The following is an 18,611-nucleotide window of genomic DNA, read 5'->3' on the forward strand; positions in this document are numbered from 1 at the left end:
ATGCAAAGAGGGCAGTAACTTTATCAGTAATTTATGCTGTGTTATGCCAGCATTTTCAAAAATTTCAAACATTTCGATGCAGAGTGTTTCTTTTCTGTTCTATCCTGTTAAACATGTACTTTTGTTACCGAAATTGGGGCCCGGCTGCTGGCTGCTCAAAAGCCAATAAAGAGGCAAGATTGGTGGAAAGGAAAGTTTGCTTTGTTTTGGATGCCGGCGAAGGCCGGGGTGGGGTGGTGGGATGCGGTTTTGGACGCCTGTCCAAAGGCTGACTCTCCCCCGCTGACAAGCGCTGGACATGAGCTTCTGTAGACAGAGGGAGGGGCCCCATGTGGAAACGGCACAGCCAGCTCTGACAGCCGTCTTGAAATTGGTCTTGCAGTGGTCTGACCAGCGTCGTCGTGATTATTTTAAGCACAGTTAATCTTCAGTTCCAGGGTTGGTTTGTTCCCATTTCTTTGAGGCCAGTTCTCGGATTCTGGCAGCTTATGTCACGGCGCAGCCTCGTCGCCATGTAATTAACGTCCACCTGCTGGGGGTTTCAGTACCTATCAGACAGCTCCCAGGATGTGGCTCAGAATATTCCCTATAGTCCTTGAGAAGGAACTGAAGGCCTTCGACTTGGCTTACTGACTAAATTATTATTGTTTTGTCCCGTTTGACTGCTTTTCTTTGCTTCTGCATATTCTCACTTCTCTGATTAAACTTATCGTTTGACTCAAGTTTTTCCACAGGGAAAAAGGCAGGCTGAGGACATGGCGGGGGGGGGGGGAGCAAGGACCACAGGGTCCTGCTCCGTTTCCCTTTGGTTGTACTAATTATTTTTAAAAATTTGATTTCTAGTGAATTGGTGATCTTGAGGTTCTTGCACTTACCATGTAGGTGTTGGTGAGGCCGATCAAGTGTATTTCTTGAGCTGTGTGTACCAGTAAATGTTTTTGTATGGTACAAAAGAGATAAGAGGATAAGGTCATAAAAGAAGTTTAGCTACCTAGAATGAAAAGAAATATTTAAATATACATAACGGCTGGATTATTTACATGTAGGAAAGTACATTACTTAAAGATTCTTAGGCAGCAACAAATTAAAATAATTGCATTGTGGAATTCCTTCTGTTTGGATCTTGGAGAAAAATTGCAAAATAGTAATAGGTTTTAACCTAACAGGAATATTGAGGGTCAGTAAGAGAATTTTATACTTGACTAACACTGACTTTTTATTTGTGTTTCCTTTGATCCTAATGAACCTGCCATCAGATAGGGATAGCACCAAAGATTTTGAGATGGTCACTCACTAGTGTACACCTCTACTCAAACCTTAGAGTCATCTGTGACTACTCACAGCATAGAATATTGGCTTTGGAGTCAGATTAAGGTAAAATCCAACTCTGTTTGTTGTGCAACCTTGAATAAGTTACCTGTCTTTTCTAAGTTGCAGTTTCTGCAGTTGTAGAATGGTAAACTGCTTATCACAGAAATTTGCTGGAATTTGAGAACCCCTTTAAAGTACTTACCACAGTACCTAGCACTCATACATGCCTGAGAGATGACTATTTTTGTTATTATCTTTTGTGCCATTCATCTGAATAGTTGGGACAGCCACCTACCTTTTCTTACAAATGTTTAAGCTTTTGAAATCTTTATAAAAATAAAATTTGAGAAATAATATTTTCTCATTGCAGAAAAGTAAACATAGACAGAAACATGAATTTAAGAATTCTTTCTCCAATTCCATTCCCCAGAATGAGCACTGTTAACAACTTCTAGACTTTTCTCTGTATGTAAACGATTCTTAAAATACACAAAACTTCTTTTGGAAAGAATGTGTACCGTATATACTCTTCTGCAATCTTTTTCATCTTGGTCTCTTAGCTAACATGGTTTAACTATACCCATTAGGTGGGTGATAGTTTCTATCTGGATTACTATAGTTTTCTTACCAGCAGCCCAACTTCTTTTTTTTTTTTCTTGTCAGTGCTTAATTCCAACACTAAAGCCATTTTCTTTGTACTTCCTTTGTGCCATTCTAGCTCTTAAAATCTAGTATATTTCCATTTTCTACATTATCTAAGTTTGCACATTTAAGTCATCTGTTTCATTCTTAGCCTTGCCCTGTCCATTTATTTTTACCAGCCTGACTTTAAATACCTACGAGATAAGGCTTCTGTTTGACCTGATAGCAAGCCCTTATTTAGAAAATTGAAGAAGAAATAACAAAAGGAAGTCTCTCTCCCCATTCTCCATTCTTCTTGGAGGCTTGAATCCACACACTTCTAAGAGGGATGCATACAGGGAAACATGCTTTTGTCACGGGCCCTAGTCAGTCTTGACTCTGCCATTATGGTTGAGGCAGTGATCATTTTCTCTCCCTACTCTTCCTCTTTGAGGTCAGTAAGCATCACCACTGAATGCCAGCCTCATTACGTGACCATTGTTCTCACTGTGGTTCGCACTAGACATCATCACTCCTAGCCTAGGAGCACTTTGTACCCCCCTTTTAACTGAAAACAAGTCCTTTGACTCCATTATGTTTTTCTTGGCTAGAGTAGTTTGCTTGACCAGAGATGTTTTCTCTGCATGTAAAGTGTATATGTGTACTATATATTATAATAAAAGAACTTGTATGGAGAACACAAAACTGGCTAATACAATGGTCCTTTTTTTCACCCTGAATGCGTTAAAAAAAGAAACTAACACAACATTTTAAGTCAGCTATACTCCAATAAAAAAAAAATGCATCCACTTAATTTATCCCTCTTCTGTCAGCCCCCACCCCCCCCCAGCTCCACATCCGCTCACTGCAGAGCAGGGGAGGTAAGGTCATAGTTTACTAAGTATGTTCATTTGGTTGGGTTAGGGATCAGCAAACCACTTCTGTAAAAGGACAAATGGTAAATATTTTCAGCTTTGCGGGCCACACAGTCTCTTTTGAAATTATTCAGCTCTGCCTTTGTAGCTTGCAGGTAGCCATAGACAACACATATGGGCGTGACTGTGCTCCAGTACAACTTTATTTACGAAAACAGGCACTGGCCAGGCTATAGTTTGCTGCCCCCTGCTTTAAAGGACAGAATTCTAGTATTATATCTGCTAGCTATATCTCATTTCCTTACTGAATATTTAATCTTAAAAAATACTGTGATTTTTTTTAAACCCTGACTTTACATTTCCTTTCTCCACTATATCCCAAGCCTCTCTTCTTTTATGAAGTCTTTATCAATAAGTGATGAAAAAAGACAATCTTCATTTACCAGATGGAAACCTTAGAAGTCCAAAGTGATTCCTGAGTGTTGTCTCTGGCCACCTACTGGTTTCTAAAGGTTGTTGCAACTTTCCAGATGGCTGGGGAATTTCAAGTAGTGCAGCCCTGATTCTCTGCGGTGGCTGTGCACTGAATCACCAGAGGAACTTAGAAAAAAGAGCAGGTTCCACCTCCAGAGATCCTGATTGTTTTGGGGTAGGTCACAAGCTTAGGTACTTTTGTAAGGCCCTTCCTCTCTGCCTGAGGTGATTCTAATGTGCAGCCAGTTTTAAGAAGGACTGTGCTAGTCCTTCAGCTGGCTGCCTGACTGTAGTATTTAAAAAGCAAACTTGAATTTAATGGCACCAGATGGTATTCGTTTATGTTTGAGTTGTGGGGGAACGTTATTCATCCCACTTTCAAGTTTCTCCCTAAGTAGACTCTCCAATACTAACCCGCCTGCCAGAGTTTATTTCTATAGACATATGGGTCACATAGATAATTCTTATAATTGATTACTAATTACATTAAAGAAGAATTTACTTTGGGACTGACAAGTCATAAAAAGATGAGATGGAGTTGTTGAAATTCAGTCATGTGTAAAGAAAGAAAAGCAGCAAATGACTACATTTATATAGTACATCAGTTTTGAGTTATACTACAAAAGAAGGTTTTTATGTGGCGATTACATGATGTAATTACAGAAGGTAATTAAACAGATCTGTTTTCTGCGTGTGAATAGTACATTTGACTGATTTGGATAATCAAGTTAAATCATCTGCAGTTTTTCTTTTTGGGTAATCATAGACTTGCTCTAACTTTCAGCCTTTCTTTTTGAAAAGATTGTCCTTTCAATATCTGGAAATTTTGTTATTAGATTCATTCAGATTTTTGATATAAATTTTATTCCAGTTAAATGGTAAACTATAGCATTCTTTTTTTTTTTTAACCACAGAAGCTAGGATGATGCCTTCATTTTTAGAAATAGACATTCTGAAGCATTATTACATGTTTGTAGTATATTAAAGAGTATCTAGTGATTTATAATTTTTAAAAAGTCACTGAATTTATATCAGAACAGTACATTTCAGTTTATAGAATTTTGATGTTACATATGAAACTTGTTTATAGAGCTAGGCCATTTTAAGATCATTGTACAGAAAGAAAAACTTTCAGAACTAAAATGATTTAGTAGTTTCATGGTGACTCTTAAAACTAAAATAAATATATCCAAAACTGTGTTCTAAATCTCTGTGCCAGGTAGCTAAAGCTTCTGACATTTTCTTAGCATAGTTCTTTCACTCTCTTGCTTCTGAGATTTTATTTACATTGCTTACCCTAACAAATAGCCTGTTACCTCTCTACTGTTAAAACTTAGTTCCTTTATTCAGCATCTGTTCTTTTAGAAAGTTTTTCCTTGGTTAATTTAGTGTCATCAGTTACATCTTGCCATCTCACAGTGCAATTTACATAATACATGCATGTGCTGTATTGTTCACATTGGTTATTATATTCATTATATTCTTTTTTTTTTTTTTTTTTTTTTTTTTTTGCGGTATGCGGGCCTCTCACTGTTGTGGCCTCTCCCGTTGCGGAGCACAGCTCCGGACATGCAGGCCTAGCGGCCATGACTCACGGGCCCAGCCGCTTCGCGGCATGTCGGATCTTCCCGGACCAGGGCACGAACCCGTGTCTCCTGCATCGGCAGGCGGATTCTCAACCACTGCGCCACCAGGGAAGCCCTGGTTATTATATTCTTGTATTCGTTTCCTGAGGCTGCCATAACAAATTACCCAAACTGAGTGGCTTAAAACAACAGAAATTTGTTCTCTCAGAGTTTTGGAGTCCAGAAGTCTGAAATCAGGGTACCTGCAGGGCCATGTTCCTGCTGAAGGGACTAGAGAGGAATCTGTCCTTGCCTTTTCCAGCTTCTGGTGGTTGCTAGCAGTACTTGGTGTTCCGTGGCTTGTAGACTCATTACTCCAGTCTCTGCCTCCATCTTCACATGGAGTTCTCTGTGTCTTCACTTGGCTTTCCTGTGAGGCCAACAGTCTTTGGATTTAGGGCCCACACTAATCCAGTATCACCTCATCTTAACTAATTACATCTGCAAAACTATGTCCAAATAAGGTTATGTTCTAAGGTTCTGGGAGGACAGGAATATGTGGGGGACACTATTCAACCTTGTACAGTTACAGTAAGAATATGTAGTATTTCTCACCTTTGTTTCTGTTCTGTTTATCCAGTAGATTGTAAAGACTTCCTAATAAAGCAAGAAATTAAGATTTTGCACAGAGCCTTTAAAAGAGTTTATACTATCATACACTAAAACTTTGTTACTTTCCCAATATGTTATAAAATTATAATACTAGATAGTACATTTTCCATCTATTAGGGGTAAAAAGAAATGTTATAATTTGGGGTTTTGTTACGTTTTAAAAATGCTTTTTCTCTCTCTTTTTTTCAAGGACTGCAGCATTCAAGAAAAAATAGATTTAGAAATACGAATACGAGAAGGGGTATGGAAACTCCTTTCTCTGAGCACTCAGAAAGACCAAATTTTGCATGCAGTTAAGAATCTCATGGTGTGCAATGCTCGAATAATGGCTTACACATTGGAGCTGCAGAAATTAGAAGAGCAGATTGCAAATCAAACTGGAAGATGGTTAGTGACATTGTTTACGTATGGCTTTTAATGTACTTAAATATTTGCATTAAAAACACCATATAATTTAACCTGAAATGTCAAATCACCAAAGCTTTTAAAAAATACACTGAAGTAGCCTCTGATATCATAAACATTTTGACAGTAGGGCTCAGAGTAAACTTACTATTAAGGCAGCAGTTTTTACTGGCCAGTTATGTTGTGTTCAGTACTTCCAGATTGTAAAATGAAGTGGTTAAGAAGCAAGGAGTGAGGAAATATTTTAAGAAGAAGGACCAAGACTGATATCTGAGTGTATAGAAATGTAAATTTAAAAAAAAAACTAATTGCTTAAAAATAAACTGATAAAAAGGTACTAGCTGAGAGTAATGGAAACTTAGAAATTGAAATGAGTAGGTAGCAAAATTAAAGATATAAATGGAATTAAAGCTATGAATGAGATTAAAGCTATGAATAGAATTAAAGATACAAATGGAAGGGAACTTAAAAATCTGCTAACACATTCCTTTCATATGTTGAGTGTAAGTTCCAGAGAGGCAAGTGATTTACTCAAGGACACTTGAGTGACACTAGTGACGCTAGAACACTAGTGAGTGTTCTAACTAGTGACAGAAGCTAATGAGAGGTTACTTACCATTTGCTAAGTAACTTCTGGTCCTTGTTCTCTCTGTCACTACATGCTGCCTTTTTGGATCAGGTCTAGATTTTGTGTATGAAATTTACATCCTATCCTATTTACAATGCCAAGTCTTATTTGGACCTTAGGATTGACTCAATTTAGTGGCTAGATATTGGTTTCCTTTTTAATATAAATGGTTTCACATTATCCATTGTTGATCAGTCTTAAAGCTGTAACACTAATTAAAAGTTGCTTTTTAGACATTAGTGGCCGTTGATTGGGCTGTTCATGGTACACCTCCATGAAATTCTTGAAAAGTAAGGTAAAAACACAGGTCAGAGAAAGAGATTTTTGTAAAAATAGAATATTGATGAAATTGTATAATAAACACTTATGTATGAAGTGGCTAATATTTATTAGCTTTATTCTCTTGGGATAGCTATTTAATCTCTTTGTGCCTTATTTCCTTCATTACAGTAGACATAATAATATTTACATTTTGAAAATTAAGATGATATATATTAAAAACCTAATAATTATGTAATTAGTACTCAACGTATGTCAAACAATTTTCACTATTATTTATCCCTGGCATTATAAAAGGAAATTATTCCAGTATCATAATCCAGGAAAATATTTTTCAGATACACATGCACTGGATTAAGTCAGTGCTTCACCAACTGTGTCAAATATGTTACTTAGAGTAGATGATTTTGTATCACAAGATATGCAAAGCCAAAGAATAAATATGGCATATCTTTTTATAGCATGAAGTTTTAAGATAAAGCATGAGACATTTAGAATTGTGGCATGGTTTTGGATTATGCTACTCATCGGGATACACGTTCCTTCTCCCCAGCCTTTATAACAATATTTTGTCAAATAGTGGGACTGTTTAAGTGGAAGAGTTTGAGAAGCACTGGTTGAAGTACAGTGTGGGACTAAACACTCAATATTATATCATTTCTCACAGTTATATGGAATGTTCCTCTGGGAATCATGTCTACCCTTCATATTCATGTTCTTTAAGTATTTATAATGAATTGTGAACTGGCCATTTTCTTTAACAACTTTCCTGCATCTTTCCTCAAGTTGCTGATTTGGAAAAATGTTAAATAAGCTTAATTCCTGTTGGATTTATATAACAAAGATAAGAAAAAATATCTGGGACTCTCAACTGAAGATGTGTACAATTTTCAGTTTCTTTACTGATTATCTTTGATAGATGAAAATAGCTTTGATGCTATATTTGTTTTATATTTGAACATTTATATTTGTTCATCACTCATTGCTTCCATTAATTACTGAATTATTTCTTTTAAAAATCTGAATATTCTATTTGAATTATTTTGTTTACAACTTCATTTTGTTATGTGCAGATATAACCTGAGGTTACTGATCAAACGTAACTGCAAATTATAGTACTTTCCTTCTTACTACATAAAAATGATCTAAAGATAAAAGAGAATCCCATGATAGTTTTTTTAGTTCCTTGAAGAAAGTTATGTAAATTATGCCATTTGATTAGTCAATCCAATATTTATTGAATATCTACTACTTGTAGAACACTTATTTAGTATTGTGCTACTGTATCCAAGTTCAAAGAACAGAATTTGTCAAAATGTGAGTATATTTGTATATTCAGCAGTCAAATACCTTACCTTTAGAGACTCAGTAGTCTGTTCCTTAGCTTGGTTTTGATGGTCTTTAAGATAGAAAAGTGCTCCATTTTTACTTTGCTACCAGAATTAAAATAGCATTTTAACGAGTCTACTGCCTACCACTAGTCTACCTTCTCTAAAATTTTATGATAAAATGTAAAAAAAATTAATACAGACAGTACATCTAGACTCTTTCAAAGAAGAATCAAATCAGTGTGAAATGGTAGAAACAAGGAAGGTCTAATGGAAGAATTGTGTCTGAATCTTCCAGATCATAAAGGATGGGTAGAGTTTGGTTTGTTGAGTAGAAAGAAAGCAGATTAAAAGTAAGAAAAATAGCAAAATAAAAGCTTAGGGTGAAAAATGAGCATGAATTCAAGAACATTGAAGAGATGTGTTTGGTTGAGGCTGAAGATCAAGCCAAAGTTGAAAAGGAAGTGGGTAGCAAAATTCAAGAAAATTTACAATGACATCAGGTTAACGGGTATTAACTGACAGCCTTTCCAGGGGCCAGATACTGTGCTGCGGTTTCACAAATACCACATCACAAACTGAGGGAGGTATAAATCTCTTTATTAAAGATTTGGGAACAGGAACTTAGAAAATATTAGATAACTGTTTCAAACGGCACACAGTGACTCTGTGGCTAGGATGTGAACCCAAATGACTTAAAAGCCTGAGCCTCACTTAACCCTCCCCAAAGAAGCCCATGTACTTTGTACTACCCCAAGCTGCCCTGGTAACTTGTTATAGGGCTTTACATTTATTTCATTGTTTATCTTTTAACCATTTTATTTTCAGTAAGAAAGAGGCATGATAAAATGGGTGTTTAGGAAGGTTATCTGGCAGTAGAGTATTGAAAAGGATGGTGAGACAAAATAATTGAAATAATAAATTTTTAGGGAAAATATTTAAGAACAGGCAGATAGAGAAGTGATCAAATAAGTAACTTTTGATGAGATAAATGAGATAAAAACTAATGCATGAGTTTTGGGTTTTTCTAATAGATAATTACGCAAGGTCCTCTTGATACAGTAACAACTATTCTGCAAACAGTTTCACTTATTTCTCAATTTATTATGAGTTTATTAAAGTAAGCAAATAGTCTTACTTCATTTTACAGCCTGTTTAAACTGGGGTTGCAGGAAAGAGTTAAGCCCTAATACCCCAAGACATGCATTGTATACAATGACTTAACTTCCGTGTATTTAAAATAGTGCTAGTTTGGTACCATTCTTGGGAGAATTGAGAAAATAGTCATTCTCTGGTTTAGTTGAGGAACCCCACTTGAGAAATCAGTGATATAGTCATATCATTTATTCTTTTTTTAACCACCTGTCTGAGAATATTGGTAATTGGTTATATGTTCCATTACCAAAATGTTCTAATAATGTAACAAAAGCTTTGTTCTCCTTAAATGTATGTAATTATGAAACACCTTCTGGTACACTACCTATTTTTTACATCTAAATATGTGAAAGATACCCAGGTTTGTGTAAAATTCATAATAGAGTTGTGTAAAATTCATAATTATGAAACACCTTCTGGTATATTATTTTTTACATCTAAATATGCAAAAGATACCCAGGTTTGTGTAAAATTCATAATAGAGTCAGGGTGACTCAAAAAAAAGTGGAGGGCTTCCCTGGTGGCACAGTGGTTGAGAATCCGCCTGCCGATGCAGGAGACACGGGTTCGTGCCCTGGTCCGGAAAGATCCCACATGCCGCGGAGCGGCTGGGCCCGTGAGCCATGGCCACTGAGCCTGTGCCTCCGGAGCCTGTGCTCCGCAATGGGAGAGGCCACAACAGTGAGAGGCCCGCATACCGCAAAAAAATTAAAAAAAGGAAAAAAAAGTGGAATATGGAAATTTTTCTAGGTTGAGTAGACAGTAGCTAGTAAGGGTACAGAGTGGAGCATGACAGCTTACTGCCTTATTAGTTCAAAGGGTGGGATTGCTTGGTTACAGCAGTCTGTCAATATGCTAGCTAGTCTTTTAACTAAACGAGACTATCTCCCTACCTTTTCCCTGCATGGTATAGCCATATGTACCTACTTAAAAGACTTGCTTATATTGGTCCACTTCTTAAAAAACAGCTAATGGTTTCTGTTTACTAAAATTCCTTAGGTAGGCATCGCATTCCAGAATCTTCGTGGTCTGATCTCAAACTACTTTCATAGTAGTTTACAAATTAGTTCTTAACTTTCTACTTTACAGATTTATTTCAGCCAAATGCTTGATCTGTATCCCCAAAACAGTTCTTGAATTTTTCTGTCTCCAGTGCTTTTGCTTATACTGAAGTGCCCTATCTTCCATTCCCATTTCATAAGACCTCTTTTGTTCTTCAATACCCTACTTGCATCATCAAAGTTTCCTTTGAAATTGTATTCAGAAAAAGATCATTTCTTCCTTTATGCTCATAGTAAGGAGTCAAAAAATGATTATTTGCCTCCTTTTTGTTCTAGTAGCATCTGAACCATGAATATCTCACTGTAGTGTACTATATTCTAATACTCTATATTCCATTTATGAACATGTATTATCAATTAAATTATAAACTTTTAGGGGCAGGGACAATGTTGGTTCTTACTTATTAGATGAAAAAATAGAGATGATATCACCACTTATTTCGTAGGGTCATTTTTGAGGATTTAGTGCCTGGAGCTTGGAGGCAAGCCAACTAATGTTGATTCTTTTGTCTTTCTTCTTTGTATCCCCAGAACACCTAACAGTGCTGTATAACTATTTAAGAACAATTTAATTTGTGCTTCATAACGTTTTGCCTCATCCTCTCTTCCATGTGTATGATGAGCAAATAGGGCTTATAATTTAATAACAGTTAGTTTTATGGCAGTTCATTTTTCTTCATTTTTCTTCTTGTTACTTTCTTCCATGTTCTTAGGTTCTTCCTGTTTTTGTTGGCCTCTGTGCTTGACATGTTCCAGATTATCATTTATTATTTTCTACTTTGTTCACTTTTTAAAAACCAACTTTTTATTATGAAATTTCATATGTAAAAAGTTTAAGAATAGTATAGACATCATGTATATTCTCCACCTGGAAGGACCAGTTAACAGTTTGCCATGTATGTTCATCCACTCTCCTTCTCTATCTTGGTACTCATACACACAGACACATGCTCACACACATATGCATGCATGCATGTACACACATACACATTTTTCTTTTTCTGTGTTGAACCATTTGAAAATAAGTTGCAGACAACATGGCATGTATATCTCAGTAGTTCAGCATATATCTTCTAAAAGCAAGAACATTCTCCTACATAACCAAACTATGATTATCATATATAAAATATTGACAGTAATTCCATAATAATCCACTAATATTCAGTCCATATTCAATTTTACCTAGTTGTCAAAAGAAAATTCTTTATAGTCGCTTTTCCAAAACCAGAATTCAGTCAAGATTCGTTTGGTTATGTTTCTTTAGTTTCTTTAATCATTTTACCTTTTTCTAAAAACTCCTTGCCATTGATGCTTTGAAGAGTCTAGACTTTAAAAAATATCCTTTAAGCCCGTGAGCCATGGCCGCTGAGCCTGTGCGTCGGCTCCGCAACGGGAGAGGCCACAACAGTGAGAGGCCTGCGTACCATAAACAAAAATAAAACAAAACAAAAAATATCCTTTAAAAATATTCTGCACTGTATATTTGTCTATTTATGGGAGGGAAAAATTTTTGCTCTACCCTTCTTGGTTCTTTTGACTGGTCTAATAATTAAATAGATACAAGACAGATTAATAGGAGAAAAACATTTAATTTCATACATATGGTGGTCCCATAGGTATAAGACTCAAGAGGTTACCAAAGCATGTTGTTTATACACCTTTTTAGACAAAGAGTAAATTATTTGTGAAGATTTGACGAAACAAAAGGGTTTGGGCTTGGAGTAGCAAATTAATGAAGAAGTAATGAAGTTTGTTTATACAGCTTCCTCTGCCCCAAACTCTGTATCTCTGGTAATAAGGATGCCCTCCATCCTCCAGCATAGGGAGGATATCTTCCCATGGGAGCTTTGTTTCCTGCTTTCAGGCGAACAAAGGAGGGTTAGGGTTTTCTTCTTGCATGGGCTGTTTCTCAAGTGACTTTATTTCATTTTATTTTTAATAAATTTATTTATTTATTTATTTTTGGCTGTCTTGGTTCTTTGTTGCTGCACGCAGGCTTTCTCTAATTGTGGCGAGCAGGGGCTATTCTTCATTGTGGTGCACAGGCTTCTCAGTTCGGTGCACAGGCTTCTCATTGCGGTGGCTTCTCTTGTTGCAGAGCACAGGCTGCAGGCATGTGGGCTTCAGTTGTTGTGGCACGTGGGCTCAGTAGTTGTGGCTCACGGGCTTAGTTGCACTGTGGCATGTGGGATCTTCCCGGACCAGGGCTCGAATCCGTGTCCCCTGCATTGGCAGGCAGATTCTTAACCACTGCAGCACCAGGGAAGTCCTCTCAAGTGACTTTAATTCAAAATAGTCAACATTCCACTTTGGCATATTTTGTGGGGTGGCCTCCCACAAGCCCCATCACCTGTTTCTTTTGGTATTATTGAACCTTTTCTCATATTCCCTGTTTTTGCTGTAACTGGAAGTTGGATCAGACTCAGGTTAAACATTTTTTTGCAAGAATTTTTCTTGGTTAGGTTGGCTACTGTATATGCTGCCAATGTGATACGATGTGATATTTGTTTTTACCACTCTAAATGATGCTGAGTTTGATCCCTTGGTTTAGATGGCAGTTGCCACATTTCTCCTCTGTGATATAATGGTTTTCCCTTTGCAATTCATAAGTAACCTTTGAGCTATTATATTGGGGCTGGGAGAATAATTCTGTTATCCAACAAGCTTTCACTTAATGATTGTATCCATTTATGATCCTTGCCTAAATTATTAGGGCTTTACAAGACAGTGATTGTCTAATTCTATTATTTTTTCTATACTTTTTAGCTAATATTCTTCTGTAAGGAAGGCCATTCCTCTTCTTTCTCTCTCCATAGATTTATGGATTTTTATTTATTCAATGTGTTATCATTTATAGTCATTAATCTTTTTGATAGATTAAAGTTTCGCAATTTTGTTCAATGGAAGTTCCGTCAAACTGGCTTCTTTTTTTCTTTTGACCTGCTTCTGTATAAGTCTTTGAGAACTTTCCTGCTTTCTGGCACAAAAAGATGACCCAGGCTTGCCTTACTGTGCCTTAGACCTAGAGTCAGCCATTTCTCCAATGACTCCTGATTCCCTTTAATGGTGAATAGTACTTTGAAACCAAGATGTGGGCACTAGGTGTGCTCATTGTTATTGGGGATCACTTCTTTTAGGCCTTGAAAAGGACATAGCTATGGGAAAGACTTTTTTAAAAATCATGAGTTTATATTGATATTTATAGGCTTTGTTTTCTTGAATTATTTTGTATTTGTATCTCTTTTTCTTAAGCTGAAAATCTTAATTTCTAACCAACAGTAACATATTTCCTTATTTGTTTTATATGTTTCTTATTTGTTTTATACTATGGTTATATAAAATAGTTTCATAATTATAGTACCAATATGATTGCTGACATAAACCCACCTGGGCAAGTTCAAGATGTCCTTGTAGTTCTTTTCCAACGTACAGAAATTATGAAAACTTTCCAATATACAGAAAAGTTGAAAGAATTGTACAGTGAAGACTGATATATCTATCACCTAGAGTCTACAATTAATATTTTACTATATTTACTTTATCCTATATCTATCCTTTTATTTATCTGTCAATTCATTTTATTTTTTACGATGCAGTTCAAAGAAAGTTCCTTTTTGTGAGTGTGTATACATACAAATATATATACATTCTTGTGGATAAAGGGTTAGGAGACTATGTTTAAAAGTTACTTAAAATGATCTTTTTCTCTCTGTATGGTTATGTTATCAGTTTCATAAACAGTCATTTGTTACTTGTGTCAGTTTGGGGTTGCCTTTTTTTCCCTCTTTGAATAAATTATGCTTTCTGGATATGTTGTATTTCTTTTTCCCCAAAGCTGGATTAGTAGTACCTGCTTCTGTCCCCACTTCAAGAGGCAACCACTGTTCTGCTTTTTTTTTTCCCACCATGTTTTGCCTATTCTAGAACTTAATACAAATGGAATTGTCCAGTGTGTACCCTATCCTTTTCATCAGCATAATACTTTTGAGATTCTTCAGGTAGCTAGCATGTATCAGTGATTTGTTCCTCTTTATTGATAAGTAGTATTTCATTGTATGAATATACCATGGTGCCACTTCTTTCCTCTGGGGTTGACTTTTCTCTAATTTCTTCCTGGTTTTGGTTGCTTGCCAGTCCCTTCAGGTAGTTGTTTTTTGATAGTTTTTCCATATTTTATATTGTTTCCTATGGGAGAATTTCTCTGATATGAGCTATTTCAACATTACCAGAAGATAAATTCATTTTGTTGCATCTTGAGCAAATAAATTTTTAGTTTTTTCTACTTTATGAAATATTTTGAAATTTTCTTTCTGACTTAATATGGTCAATTTTCATGACTGTCATGGGCTTTTGAAGTTATATTTCTTTTTTCAGAGTATGAAGTTCGATATGTATATATATATTTATATATATGCAAAAGATTTATGTTATTGATTATGTTTTTATTTTTTGACCACTTGAACTATCTTGGACTGAAAGAGATAGGTTAAGATTTTTGTTATTAAGGTTTTGCTGTCTTACCCTTGTATATCCTGTACTTAATGTTTTATGAAACATTTGGTACTTTAGTACTTGTTATATATTTATTGCCAATTGCAGCCTTTAGCATTATAAAAGTGTCCTTTTGTTTTTGTTGTCCTATAATGCTTTTGGATCTGAGTTCTACAGTTTCCTGATAACAAGATCATATACCCTGATTTCTTATTGTTTGCATTTGTTTGGTGTATCTTTGCCCACCTCTTTAGTTTATTAGCCTTTATGAATTGTTTGGTTGAAGGTGTGTTTCTTGTATGCATCCCAGAGTTGGGTTTTACATTATGAGTCTATCTGGAAATCCTTTTACTAGAGGAGTTAAGCATACTTACATATATATTACTGATATATTTGGTTTCAGCTTTGTCATATGTTCTTTCATGTTATGTTAACTTATGTGTATTATAATTATAACTTGTCTTTTATCATGTGGTCTGTTTTCTTTTTTTTAAATATTAATTTATTTATTTTTGGCTGTGTTGGGTCTTCATTGCTGTGCACGGGCTTTCTGTAGTTGCAGCGAGCGGGGGTACTCTTTGTTGAGGTGCGTGGGCTTCTCATTGCAGTGGCTTCTCTTGTTGCGGAGCATGGCCTCTATCTAGGCACACAGGCTTCAGAAGGTGTGGCTCGCAGGCTGTAGAGCTCAGGCTCAGTAGCTGTGACACATGGGCTTAGTTGCTCCGCGGCATATGGGATCTTCCCAGACCAGGGCTTGAACCTGTGTCCCCTGCATTGGCAGGCGGATTCTTAACTACTGCACCACCGGGGAAGCCCGGTCTGTTTTCTTTATTTAATTTAAGAAGAGTTTTGTTGGTCATAGAAGTTACTAGAACTTTATATTTAAAAACTATATACTGATAACTTTATAATGACCTTAGTTCTTTTTTTCTTAGGCTTCGCCTATTTAGTTTTTCTGCTTTAAATGATATCATTTTGTTTCTACTTACTATTTTCTGTGTAGAAGTCAATGAACTTATTCTATTTTCCCATTTCTTCCTTCTCTACCTTTCTTTTTTTTTTAGGTTTGTATTTCTCCTTTGGTAGGTGGGTAGTGTTTACATACTAATCTTGTACTTGTAACTTCACCTTTGTTTGAGTCTTTGGTCTGCAATTAAATATATATAATGTTCACTACCTGTCCTTTTGTTGTACTTTCCAAAATTATCTCTTGTTTAGAGGAAACTCTTGAGCTAGTAGATTCCACAACCTGAGTACAGTTTTCTTCACATTCTTCCATGTTTAAAGTGCTTTTCTTTAGTGTTGGTACCTAAAGTGCAGCTTGGCTGAATACAAAATCCTTGGCCAACACTTTCTTTCCTTGAGCTTCTTGAATACCTTGCTCCCTTGTTGTCGTGTTATCAACAAATCTAATGGCTAATTTTTTTTTTCCTTTGTGGACTGATTTTTTTCCTTTGTAAATGACTTGGTCTTTTTATCTGGAAGCTGAAAGACGTTTTCTTTATCTTAGAGGCTGGTAATTTTACTGGAATGTGACTACGGCTGAGCATTTTAGCTCATTTAGTGCCTTTCAAATATGTAGATTCAGTTGTTTTATTTTCAGGTTTTCCTGGAGTTAAAGCCTCCAGAGGGCTTCCCTGGTGGCGCAGTGGTTGAGAATCCGCCTGCCGATGCAGGGGACATGGGTTCGTGCCCCAGTCCAGGAAGATCCCACATGCCGCAGAGCGGCTGGGCCCGTGAGCCATGGCCGCTGAGCCTGCGCGTCCACAGCCTGTGCTCCACAACAGGAGAGGCCACAGCACAGAGAGAGGCCCGTGTACCACAAAAAAATTAAATTAAATTAAATTAAAGAGCCTCCAGAAAACATTAATTCTATCCTATCTCCTTATTTTATTTTTCTTATTTAAGGACTCCAGTTGCACACAAGTTGGATCTTCTTTGCCTGTCTTCTATGTCTTTCACTTTTTCTTTGATGTTTTTAAACTCTTTATTTTATTTTTGTTCTTTTGGTTCTTTTGATTCTCATCCATTGTGTCCCTTAGTGTACTTTCAGTTTTATATTTTTGTCCTTGGGCACCTTGTATTTACTCTTCATTTTAGAGATGACTTTATTTTTTCCAGCTTCTTTCCTTGTTCTCTTATTTTATTTTCTTCTTTTTGAATTATTTACCTGCTGTTTATCCTTAACTAATGTGAGGTGTTAGATTTCAGATTCATGGTTTCTCTCATATTTGCGATAGCTTATTTAGCTACACTTAATTCATTTTGGAGTATCCTGTTACCTTTTTTGTTATTCTGTAACTTTTGGAAAGTTTTTGGTGGGGTATTTTTATCAGCTTAAGCATTCTGATTCTTTCTACTTTCACTTTATAATAGCTTTCTGTGGGTGTTTGGATCCTTTTTTGTTGTTGTTCCTAATGAAACAAAATGAAATATGTAGGATGTAGCATTTTCCTGGGCCAAGTGATGGTGGTGGGGAGGGGGCTTGGGTAAAAAGGCTTTACTTGGTTTCTTAGTTCAAGAGTGTTTTCTATTATTGGAACTATGAAAAGTAGTTTCTTTAATAAATGGTTCCTTTTGGGATGTTGGTTGGTTGGTTTTCTGATACTTTGATACTGTTATAGTTTTTTTTTTTGTGGTACGCGGGCCTCTCACTGCTGTGGCCTCTCCCGCCGTGGAGCACAGGCTCCAGATGCACAGGCCCAACAGTCACGGCTCACGGGCCCAGCCGCTCCATGGCACATGGGATCCTCCCGGACCAGGGCATGAACCCGCGTCCCCTGCATCGGCAGGCGGACTCCCAACCACTGTGCCACCAGGGAAGCCCTTTGATACTGCTTTGTTTCTTAGGGTTTTTTAACTTCAGCTGCTTTCTCCTTCTTCTTCTCTTCCTCCTCCCCCTCCCCGCCCCTCTCCCCTTTTCCTCCTCCTCCCTTCTTTTTTTTTTTTCATGGCCAAGCCTTTAAAGGATACCTCCCCTATTGTATGTTTGTCTTCTCCACAAGACTAACAACTTCTGAACCAGAATTATTTTGGAGCCCCTACTAGTGCTGTGGTAGCACTGGTTTTATATCCATTCTCCTTTCTTATGATCCTCTAGAGGAGATCATAAGTTGATCTTATTTGCGTTTTGTAATGCCTGACTCTTGGGTAAGGCCTCCAGGAACTGGTTTTGATGTTTTCAGTTGTTAATTTCCTCTCTTACATGTAAATTGAAGATTGTGATAGTCTCTTTTCTAGTTCTGCTGTCGGTGTGGGCTGTAGATGATTTTGCTTTCCTTGTTGAAGTGAAATCTTTTGTAGGATTTCCTGAAGAGATTCCAATTTAGGCGGCTACCATTATTTTACACAAACTGGAAAGTCATTCTCTGATCACTTTAACAAATGATTTAGTGCCTCTTCCACATAAGCTCCAAGTTAATACTGAAGCCAAAAATACAAACACTCACAAAGTAATCCTAGTATTTGTGTAGCATTTCTAAGAATGATGCAGAATACATTAAAAATATTATTTCATTCAGTAGCTGTGAGGTAAGTAGATAATTCCCGCATTTTACAGATGAGGTTGCTGAGGCTACGAGGTTAACAGCAACTCATTAGCTAGTTATTGATGGGTAAGGGTCACACCTAAGATTTTAGTCTAAATCTACTGCTTGCTTCACCAAAAAGACCATATCCTATTTTACTTCATTTAGTATTCACTAAGTCTTTACTGAGTGCCTTAGAATGTACTGAGCTGTATACCA

At 36.5% G+C, this 18,611-nt stretch overlaps 1 protein-coding gene across 6 annotated transcripts in view; it reads left to right on the forward strand.

Moving 5' to 3' along the window:
• The window catches only part of RTKN2 (rhotekin 2), an 85,677-nt gene that overhangs the window by 9,208 nt on the left and 57,858 nt on the right, over positions 1-18,611 (forward strand). For 5 of the 6 annotated variants that reach the window (XR_010838962.1, XM_067025542.1, XM_059055282.2 and 2 more), the window contains exon 2: positions 5,709-5,905. The exons of the other annotated variant lie outside the window; for it this stretch is intronic. Coding sequence is in view for 4 of the 5 variants with exons in the window: in XM_067025542.1 (XP_066881643.1) it covers positions 5,709-5,905 (197 nt within the window). In the remaining variant the exon portion in view is untranslated. The remainder of the gene's footprint in view (positions 1-5,708; positions 5,906-18,611) is intronic. 6 annotated transcript variants of the gene reach the window in all.

This window comes from Kogia breviceps, chromosome 2 (genome assembly GCF_026419965.1).
Source record: "Kogia breviceps isolate mKogBre1 chromosome 2, mKogBre1 haplotype 1, whole genome shotgun sequence".
Classification (NCBI taxonomy): Eukaryota; Metazoa; Chordata; class Mammalia; order Artiodactyla; family Physeteridae; genus Kogia; species Kogia breviceps.